The 11,182-nt window shown below is 38.5% G+C and overlaps 1 protein-coding gene across 1 annotated transcript; it reads right to left on the bottom strand.

Annotated features, from left to right (window-relative positions):
- Positions 1–261: 261 nt before the first annotated feature.
- Positions 262–9,797, bottom strand: LOC145777730 (carbohydrate sulfotransferase 11-like). Its single transcript, XM_082589172.1, has 7 exons — positions 9,390–9,797; positions 8,098–8,360; positions 5,769–5,941; positions 4,560–4,675; positions 3,983–4,174; positions 1,687–1,827; positions 262–890 (listed from the first exon to the last, which is right to left on the bottom strand). Exons 2-7 carry the CDS (start codon positions 8,351–8,353, stop codon positions 539–541), a joined length of 1,230 nt encoding a protein of 409 aa, XP_082445298.1. The 5' UTR covers positions 8,354–8,360; positions 9,390–9,797; the 3' UTR covers positions 262–538.
- Positions 9,798–11,182: the final 1,385 nt, after the last annotated feature.

Raw genomic sequence — 11,182 nt, 5'->3', positions numbered from 1 at the left:
CTGTCTTAGCGTTAAGGCCAAAAATAAAAGACAAAAAATGGACAACAAATGTATTAGGCAAATAACAGATCAATAGCCGCCTCAAATTTGAACTTTTCGAGCTTTCGCCGAAGGAAAATCAGCGATATTATCTTCAAAATCAAGTTTTTGAACGTACCGGTAGTCTCTTTCTATAGAAAGAATCGATAGAGCTGATAGCCGATCATCATTCATGGTAGAACGTAAATACGACTTTATCATTTTTAGCTTTGAAGTGTGCTAGCTGTCTCTTTGTAAATCATTTTCTTGTTTTACTTTTTATTTTTTTTTGCATTACTTCATTTCTCGTGCTGTGTGCACTGTGCAGCCTCATTTTGCCGCCCCCTTGCAGCCTGCCGCAGAGCCACAACCGCCAAGTGGCTGCTACGCCACTGAGTAGGCCTACAATCTTAATGGCCTAAGGTAGGCTACAGAGCGATTACCAAATATGTTTTAGTTTTAACGTACGTTATGTCACTTTAAGATAAATATCCATGAAGCCCGTAAGAATAATTTTTCGTCAATATCCATGATACAGATAAGGATCGTAATTATAAAATATAAAATCGTCTTTATAAAAATCTCTTAATATTTGTACATGGTTCTCAGGTACTTGTTTATAATATTCAGTGGCGACTGCATTGTTCACAGCTTTTGTTTTTTTCATTTTAATATAAACATCTGCCTTAGAAATATTAAACTTCTGATAGTCCACCACATAATCCCACATGCGATTAGTGTCTTTGGCAAGATCATTAAATCTCATAATGCAACTGTAGTTAAAAGCACAAGGCTGGCAAATGTCAACTTGAGGTTTCCAGTGACGATCTATTTGGTCGACTTTCCCTTCCACAAAATGGTGAACCAGAAATCTAAAATGAAACCAACTGGGTTTTATTTTACAAGTCTTCACATAACCTTAATTAGTAGGCCACCATACACAGGGCCTTTGAGAGGGTAATACGGGAGCGTTATCAATGACACATCGACCCCCATATCAAGACACTTCTGAGATAAACGCAGCATATCCAAAGTATATGCGGTAGTTTCTTCAACTTCTTGGATCCCTTGGAGAAGTTACTGGCTCCTAAAATCCTTCCGGGTCCAAAAGCAACCCCTGGACCCCCTCTGAACGTTACTGACTAAGCGCAACACATGAGCTGACTGGTTGGTTTTGAATCTTTATCCTCGGACTGACAAAGCCTTGATAGGTGATTCCTGGTAGTTTCGCATAGGCCTACTTGTAGAAGCTCTTGACGCAGGGCCGGTTACCGAGATTGGCAGAGTGAAGTTTTTTCCGATTGTTGAAGTCTCGTTGCCCAAGAATTGTTCCATTCACTAGGTGCCGCTGAATGGAAAGTAGTCCTGAAAAATGCGTTGCTCAAGCGTAGGCCTACACCTCGAGAGTTGAACTTGCGCCGCGTGATCTTGAGCCAGGCGCGCATTCCGCGCAACCACTGAGCTAACGGGGCAGACTATGAGCCTGTGTTCGTCTCGTTTCACTCATGAAAGCAAAGCAGCTTGGAATATGTGCATAGAAAACAGTCAATCAATAATTTTCATTCGCTAGTTATTTTTAAAGTGAACTTTAACAGACGCTTGCACTGTTTGAAGATGTTGTTATTATAGTGAAATCGAAACTTTCGTATTAACTTGTATAAAACTTACCTCACCAGCTGTGCAAAAGATATTGCTCCAGTTTTCATCAAACTTACGTAGTTTAGGACCTCTTGTCTATGAAATGACGATAATTTTTTAAACGATTTCAAATTTTTGATTTTTTTTACTTCCATCTCTCGGAAATCTTCACTGAAATATGAAACACATAAACATTAAACATTGCAAAATGACCCATACAAAAATCCAATGCAATAGCTTAAACTAAAATGCGAAGCTAAACTCTAAAACAATCCTATGTAACTCTTGTAATGAAATGTCCTTAGTTTGTTTATACAAATATACAACAAGCTTTGCTATTTTTGAATGTGTGAAGCAGCTTTGAATTAAAACCATGGTTTTATCGGACCCCAAAAGCTAATTTTCACAACACCAGATTGTTAAAACATCCGGGTACTTGACTATAAGCACATTAAAGAACGCAAGGTCCGCGAACTACCGATTCTTACAAAGTCTGCGTCCGAAACGTGAACCTTAGTCTTAGATAAATCTCACTGACCAACAGATTACTTATACAGAAATGTATCGGCAAGCCACGTTGGCCTACACCTTATCTGGTTAGATCTTAAAAATTGTTTTCTTAGTATTTTTTTTCTGATTATAAGATAGATCCCCATTTGAGGAAGTGTCTTAGTGTTCTTCTTGGCTATCAGCACAAGGCTGAATACTCACTACAGGCTAGTAACTTAAAAGGCGGTGGCTGACCTGATAGTCTGTAACAGAATTAGTAGTACGATACTGATGTGCCCAGCCTCACGGGCGAAACACGGTGTCTATCGCTTTCAATTTTTGCTACAATCGGCTGTCTAGAAGCCTATTATTGTGTATTTAATCTTCCTTCATTCAATAAACGCCGTTCTGTGTTATCCTACTTTACAGCACAATGTGACGGATGATTTTATCTGAAAAGTGGTGCTGTGTTCAGATACGTAAAGTTAATTTGTTTTTTCAGGAGTAAGAAACCACATTATTATTCAACGCTAAACGCCAAATAAGTTTTTCTTAATTGGCATAAAGATAAAAGCAATATTTTTAAACTTTGGCCAACCCTATCCCTTATCCCATTACTCCCAAAGTTAATTCAAGGTGAAAAACAAAATGTGTTATTTTTTTAACTGAGCAAGTAAGAACTTGAATCCCACATTGAGTTTTAAGCGGTTAAGTGCGCAACGCGACAATAGTTGATCTCGATATTTTAGCCATAGGCTGTAAGGGTCGTCCATGATCTTCTGAAAATAACCTGGAGCAGAAGATATGCCAAAAGGTAAAACATTTTGTAAAAGTACGCCACGGTGAGTGCTTAATGCGAGTCGTTTTCGACTGTCAGGACCTTTTGATAAACTGACGGCGATAAACTGTTGTATTTTCAGACATATAATAGAAAATGAAGTAAGTAGGTCGCAAACAAGTAATAATAATTCGCCAACCAAGTAAATGAAAAACTACTGACCTCTTGTACTTACTCACTTGATTGAACAAAAGGACCGCAATATATAGCAACAAGGAAACGCAAGGCATGCAAATGAAAAACGTGGTACAGAACGCTTAATTGATTACGACGCGCAGTGCGGTGGTAATCAATTCCAACGTCTGTACCAGAAAATGCTGAATGTGGTCATGAAGTAAGGCAGGTCACAAGTGACATAACTTCAACGTTAATTAAATGGCGACTATAACAATGACACATTTAATTTCGCTTCGTGCTCTTTGTCTGGAAGGCGCTATTACAGCGTGTGAAGAACCGAGGAACATTGTTTCCAATGACAATTGCAATCTGACAGAAATAATGCAGCAAACATGCGATTATATCAGAAAACAATAGTTTGACACTGACTTCTTTAGAATAGTCAAAACTACAAAAGGAAACAAAAACTACAAACAAAATTAAAAGAAAAGCTTGTTGCACTGCAGGCTCCACAACACTATACAAAGTAATAATGCGACGAAAAACACTGGGGGGGGGGTCATCAAATTGAACACGCGCAGTAACGCGAGTTGCGAAATATTAATTGCTCACTTAACATTGTTCCCAAGTGGAGGGTCGTAGAAAACAAGGAAGACCCATGAAAACAGCAAGTTGAGATGGAAAGCAGCAAAGTGGGCTTGACAAGAAAGGACGGGTTAGACAGATCAATGTGGAGGCAGAATGTGAAGGCGATTGCGACACTTGGAGGTGAATCTGGCCACCCTCGTCGGGTAACGGGGAGATCACCAGATTAAAACTGGACTACTAGGCTTACTACTTAACAGGTTAGGCCTAATGCTAAATTTGTGTGGTTAAACTTACCCTAACCCAATTTCATGTAGATGTAGACTTGCTTGCTGGAGAGCGGCAGGTTTTCCAACCCAACTGCGGAAATATGAGTTGTTTGCTTTAAGTTTATCGATGTAAGCTGATACAACTCTTTCTAAAGGATGACGTGATATAAGAAATGACGTATACGTGTTTGTCCGTAGACGAGCTTCTTCCTCTGTAAGCCTGCAAATAAAGTACATGACTGTAACATGAATATGGCAAATAGTAACTGAAGAGTTAAAGCATGTTTTGTCACACTAGCATATCGGTATATAACTAATATTACACCAACATATAAGGTTATGCATAGATTCTGCAACTTATTGGTGGCATACATTGTCGATCAAATTATTTTCTCGGACAAGTTTGCACAAAATCAATCCTGGTGTGCTACGTACGTGATGGATAAAATTTTTGTCTATTTCAAAACCTTCAAGCAATCTTAACCTCATTCTTTCGCGATGTGGGCCTAGGCTACATTTTCTTGTGATAATTATTTTTTATTTTCTTGTGATATTCATTTACAAGCTTGTAGCCTATATTTGATAGGGATTTAACATTTGCTTACTCTGTGAAGCACTTGTTTCCCCATGCCCCACATTCGTGTTTGTCCGTCCACGTATCTCTTTCCCTAAAAGATGAATCTAACCCAACCAACACATTTTGCAACGTGGTACTCCCAACCTGGAAAAGAAAGGTAGGTTGATGCACATCCTCTGCAAGTGATTTGTCCCCAGATCCACGCTTACAGCAGCCTCGGGCCATCACCCTTGAAGTATAAGGAAACTCGTCCAATCACAACTTGAAGAATTAGTCAATCATTTTCACTGACAGTATGACACAAAATTTGTCAAGTTTAGACCACATGTTTTTGTTATCTCAAGACATGATTGATGTTCATCAGATTTGGGCGAGTTAAATCAATTGAATGATTTTCTCACAAAATTACCGAGTAGTTAAATCACTTTTTCCTATTCTGAATCTTTCGCATCATTGATGTACACACGTCATACTTCATCTATAAAGAAGTATGACTAACAGGGAACTATTCGATAAAGCAAGGTAGGTTAAGGGTGTCGAAAAGTGCTAAATTTATTAGTTGTTGAGGTAGTTTCACAAATGCTACATATGATAAAAAAAAATTCTCAGAAAAAATACTTGCACTATCAGGCTATAAAGTTGAATTGATGAAATCATTATAAATGATAAAAAGTGGCACCAGTAGGCCTATATCAACCGAAGGCACAAGTAATCAACCGAAGCTTTGGGCACAACAAAATTTCACAAGGCAACTTTTTGCCTTCATGCTTCTTTTATTGTCTGCTGGCATAAGGACGAAAATATCACAAGCTTTGAAATATCTCCACAAACTACTTGATAGCGACCGCCATGTGTCTTGGTAATTTATGTGGTTAGGCTATATGCTTAAAAGGAGAACACGACAGTTGGTTTCTTTGCCTGTGATACATCACATTGCCTTTCCGTCCACTAAATCTTTAACCGTCGGACATAAGACAAAATGAATATAGCCTAACTTTGCTGTAAACATACTATATAGGCCTAGTGTATAGATAAATTCATTAAGCACTGCAAAGACCCAAAAATTGCGAAATAAAATAATTTCTTTCCTGGAGTACTTAGCCATGTAAGCTATGCTGCAAGTGGGAGTGGTCTAAATAAGAAAGCCACTTTGTGCTCAGGCTGTGCAATTGTGCATATGAATAGACTACTCAAGTATTCAACCTATTTTAGGCAACTGTGCATTAGAAAAACTCGCCTTCGGGGTTTCGCACATGATCAGTTTGAATTTATCACTGAACTTATAATGAAAAGAAAGCAAATTATAGTTTTGTGGAGGCTTCTTCTTGCACTCTTTTTGCACACGAAGCAATCGACTGAAATAAGGTTCTTCACATGATAACTTGTGAATTCCACTGCAATTCAGATGATCTAAAAGGAATACAAAGTTTGTCTTACAGTAAAAGCCAACATGTTATTTTATCAGTACCGGTAAATAAAACAAGCAGGTTTGGCATGATAAAACAAAACAAACAATAAAATTTATTTGTAGATTTTGATTCTATTTGAAAAAGATTACTAATACAGTAAAGTGGCCTTTACATCGACGAAAGCTCTACAAATATTTTGTTTTTTATTTGCCAAATCTGCCGGTTCATTTACTACTTTTATTCGTTTGGCAGCATCCTTATACTATGTAGTCTACATGGATCTTAATAAAAATTAAATCTACAATTCTCCTAACATCAAGAAGCCAGAACGGAGGCTTAAGAGACATAATTTTATTTTAACATTCATCTCTCGGTAAATCAGCATGAAATGTGCATTTAAACATGTTAGAGCAGAGATTTTTCGTTTGATGTTCCGCAGAACACCAGTGTTCCGTGGACTACAGTAAGGTGCTTAGCAAACGTGTCCAGTTTGACAAGATACACCAGTAGACTGTTGTCATCGCGGTGAGGCTCTATTATTCAATAATAATACAGAAAAAGTTTGCCTATAATTGGTTAATTGAAGTGCAATATTCTGCGTATATGCCTAATCTTAGTATGATTGTAGACTAGTAGTCCGCCCCGATAGCTCAATTGGTTAGCGCGTCACTTCTGGAACGAAGAAACTTCAAGATCAAGCGGCGCTGGTTCGACTCTCGGGGTGTGCGCTTGAGCAACGCACGTTAAGAACTGCTCTCCATTCAGCGGCATCTAATGGATGGAATAGTTTCCCGGCAACAAGACTTCAACAATCGGAAACTTCACTCAGTCAATCTCGGTGACCGGGCCTGCGTCAGTGATCCGAAGCCTCTACAAGTATGCGAAACTGCCAGGATTAAGCTCTGCAAGAAGCTTTCCCAGTCCGAGCATAAAGATTCAATCAATCACTTCACAGCATAAAACCAAGCCCAAGATCAAACTGGCGAAAATACACAAAAGTTTAGTGTAATGCTATAAGTCAATTTTGATTCTTTGGAATATTGTTTGATTTTCTCCAAGAAGATTTTTTCAATTTAAGAAACGTGGCATCTGCGTGGCAAAACAGTTGAATAGCACTGAGATAGTTGAGTAGCGTTTTTCAAACTGTGCTCCGTCGAAAACACTAAAATGTGTAGAAGTTGTTTGATTTGATAGAAAGGTAACAAAAACTTGAATGCAACTTTGCAGAATATCATGCTTAAAATGCAAAGTGGTTAGAAACGCTGCTCTAATGTAACTCAAAAACAAAAAACGCATTGACTAAAGTAGTTTTTTTTTTGTCGTGTCCAACCTTACACCTGGTGGTTGAAGATTTAGATTAAGTGAACGGGAAGGCAAGGAAGCCAATTTTCATGTCCACCTTCAGGCATGTCTTTAAGTGTCCTGCCAAAGACACAGCTGCATGCTCTTGAGCGGTGTCGAACCGGCGCCCTTTCGATTGCCGTTCCAGGGCTCTCACCACTCTGCTATGCAGCCGACAAAGTAGTGATTAGAATCTAATCTAATCCGCAGAGACAACTATGAGCCCGGCCTTGCGGGCGAAACACGTGTCTATCGCTGAGTTCTTGCTACACTCAACTGCCGAGAAACACATCTAATCATTAGATGATTGTCTCTGCAGATCGAGGCACAACTGAATGTAAAACCAGAAACCATCCAGTTCAGGAGTGATGATGTAGTTGTAGCCGAGAGCTCAAAACGTTTCCAGTTTTTCTTTTGAAACAGTGTGCAAAGGGTGTTATTGTAGGTTTAGTTTCCTTGAGGTTCATCAAGCGTGTGGATTGGTAGAACGTTGGCCTTTCGACGTCCATGCTTAAACAGTTTGTTTGCTAAAGTGAAGTGCTGCCAATAATGAAAAAAATATATATTTACCATTTAATTTTTTTCCAAACTTGTAATTCCACAGAGCGATTTACTCAATAAAATTTTATTCGACACCCACGTGACTAGGTTGCATTTCCGCGCAAGCAGCCGCGTGTGCAGGGTGACTGGTAGGCTATCCCTAACCTGAAGGTGAAATCAACATCACTCCTTGGCTTGCGGTGTAGCCTGCATTTATGTATTCGCCTACTTTGTTAACACCAATAGAAAAAAAGTTTATCATATCGGATATCATACCTGGCAATTTGATTTGTGATGTATCGTTAGCAGAATTAAAATCCTTTTTCATTGATACGTTTTCTCCAATAGAATAACTTTCAGATGTTTTTGTACGAACCTTTTCACTTAACCAGCAGTTATGGAAGCCGCTCATATCTATACTGAACATCACAATATACACGGAGCAAGCGCACAATAAACAAAGGAAACTTATGACGTAGCTTTTCATGTTTCTTGAGTAGGGTATGTGTGATTGTAAGCTTGCTTGCGTCATAAGGGTTCTGCAAAGAACAGGTTTAAGTTAGTGAATGCTAAGTGTTGTATGTGGTCGTGGAGAGCCAGTAAGGTTAAAGCATATTATGGTTAAAAGTTCAAGTAGTGGTAGAAGATTAAAATTTCTTTGCAGCAAGCAGTCTTGGGGGGGGGGGGAATTTCAACAAAACGCAAAGATGTGTAGGTCTACATTAATCTAACCTTGCAAATACACCGTAAATAAAATTACTTTATTATACTGCATAAGTTATAGTTTTGTTATCAGTCGTAGTAAAATTGTGTAACTGTTTTGAAGTTGTTTTGACAAACACTTGTGTTAAAAATGGTAGCCTATACGTAGCCTATTTTTAGATAATTTTGATCTGGCAATAGCTACTGATAATTCTCAGGTGCCAGTGAGCATAGCAGATTACGGTAGGCCTACGCTGTACAAGTGTACCCCGGCAGTCAGTACCCTATTCTGCTGCAACTTTGCTGCAAGATTTTAGGGAGCTGGTGTACAAATCTCCGCCCCTGTAAAAATATCATGACGTCATCGACAAGAATGGACCAAGACACATGGGTTGAAGTGTGTAAACAGTAAAGCAAAGCTAAAGTAGTTTCACCCTATATGTTTGGTCCATTCCTGTCTATGACGTCATGGTATTTTTACCAGGGCGGAGACTTGCACACCAGCTCCGATTTTGGGTAGTCTACTTGATAACATAAACAGGAAGGTCTACATGAAAAAAGAGAATCTTCTACTCTGATGTCGTATGTGTATCGGTACAAGCATAGATGACTTACTATTTAACTTATTTAAGTCATCTAATAGATGGTACAAGGTAGGCCATCCTAGTTTGCAGACGAATTTATCACAAGTTCATTATCACTGAGGTTCCGGTGGTTATAACTTGTTGCACGGATACTCCAAATAACCTGGCCTACTAGTCATTACTGCAACGTTGTTTTCGTTTGTAGCCTACCTTTGTTGACAGCAACACATTTGTTGCAAATTAAGCACGTAGGTTTATCAAAGTGTAGTATGAAAAAGTTACCTATTTCTCCGTCCAAATAATATCGCCACTTGTCAGCAACTTCCTTCTACATTTGTTTAGACCTCTGCTATGTCAGTTGTTTTATTAACAAAGATTTAAAACCGTTTTACCACTTCTACCATTTTCTAAACCTCTGCTATAGCCTACTGTATTTGGCATATATTGTTTTTCGTTGTGATGATAGAAATAAAAACAAACTAAACTGAACTTTCTACATTTTGCTCTCATCTTGAGTTGCCTAAATTTTAGATAACGTTATATTTAGGCTAAATAACAAATGCCTGGTGAACAGCCTCATTCAATTTTCAGTTATATTAAGGCTACAGTAGTTATTGTCTTAACGAAACTGTGTATGGAACTTCACATTTCCTAGCTACTGGCATTGACTTTACCAATTGGTTAAAATATAAATTGCCAAAATAACCAGCTAGAGTGACAGGGGTGTGGAAGCACGAATCAGTAGCCTGCTATTCTCAATTCTTTCTAACCCCAGCGCTTCCGCTGATTTACATATTTTCGAAGCCCTCTATTCAACAACCGCTGACTTTTTAGTTGTACCTTTGCAATAGCCTGATTAGTGATTACAAACATTCTCGTTTTTTATCTCTAGCCTACTTTCTATTGTATTTTTTAGTTATTAAGGATAGGGAATCTCCTGACAGCAGCAGGCCAGCAATTCTCCATCAAGTAGCCTATCAATTCAGTATTTTATTATCAAAAATGCATGGAGAATCAACCCTAACTCTGCTGATTCTCTATCCATTTTTAATAATAAAATACTTTCTATTGTTAACTTTAGCCTATTAAATTACAGTATCTCTCGTCAGGTTTTGTGATTTCATAATAATCGTTGATAAAATGGCTAAGTAAATTCAACAACAAGACTAGAAAGCTTTGTAACTAAAAAACGATGGAATGCTTCCTCACACTAATGCGCGTGCCTTCAAACACACTCACACTTATTTTATAGCATTTCATTTTGTCCGCAACTTTGCATGTAAGCTACAACATAATCGCATGTTTATTGCGTCATACATTGTGTGAAATTGTTATTATTATGACTGCTCATCCACATCAATATTGGAACTGGCAAATTCAATCCACAACACTTTTCATTAGGCTGTCATTCATTACTACATGTGCTTCTCTCTGTTTTTGTTTTATTTTTTGCTATTTGTTTTTGGGTTTTGTGGCCGTGCTAGCTACATATAGCCTACTAGGCCTACATGATTTTCTATTGAGGCATATTTTAAACCTTTCAAGGTTTTGTACCGACTGCTGTCTTATATTCGTCACCAGCCATTATTCTGCAGTGCAGTCCAACGTTCTCATAATTCTTAATTCAATTGTTTAGCCTACCGTACTCTCAACTGTTTCAAGTTTTAATTCATTAGCATGCGCCTGGCAGCACCGGCTGATGAATATTTTCGTGATGAAAGGACTAGCGTAGCAAGATTCGTTCTTTTTCCTCCCTTTTCAAATTGACACAACTTGGCGTGACCTGTTTTTGTCTCGGCTATCTGATGACATCGACTTGTATGCTGGGTAATCAATTAAGAAGACCTTTTGTGGAGCAACTTTAGTGCTTGATCTATGTATACAGAATGTTAGCTTAATCACTTCTGTCACAATGACATCTGCTTTAACCTGTGATGGTAATAACAGATAGGTGGGGTGAAGCGTGTGCTGTTATCTGTGCGACTATGAGGGTTGAAGGGCGGCATAGCCTGAGGATAAGAACGTGGCCGCGAGGGTGGTCGTGGACCATTACTTTGTGTTGGAAGAGGTGCAGA

This window comes from Aplidium turbinatum, chromosome 9 (genome assembly GCF_918807975.1).
Source record: "Aplidium turbinatum chromosome 9, kaAplTurb1.1, whole genome shotgun sequence".
Lineage (NCBI taxonomy): Eukaryota > Metazoa > Chordata > Ascidiacea > Aplousobranchia > Polyclinidae > Aplidium > Aplidium turbinatum.
This window is presented reverse-complemented; position numbering and strand designations above follow the sequence as displayed.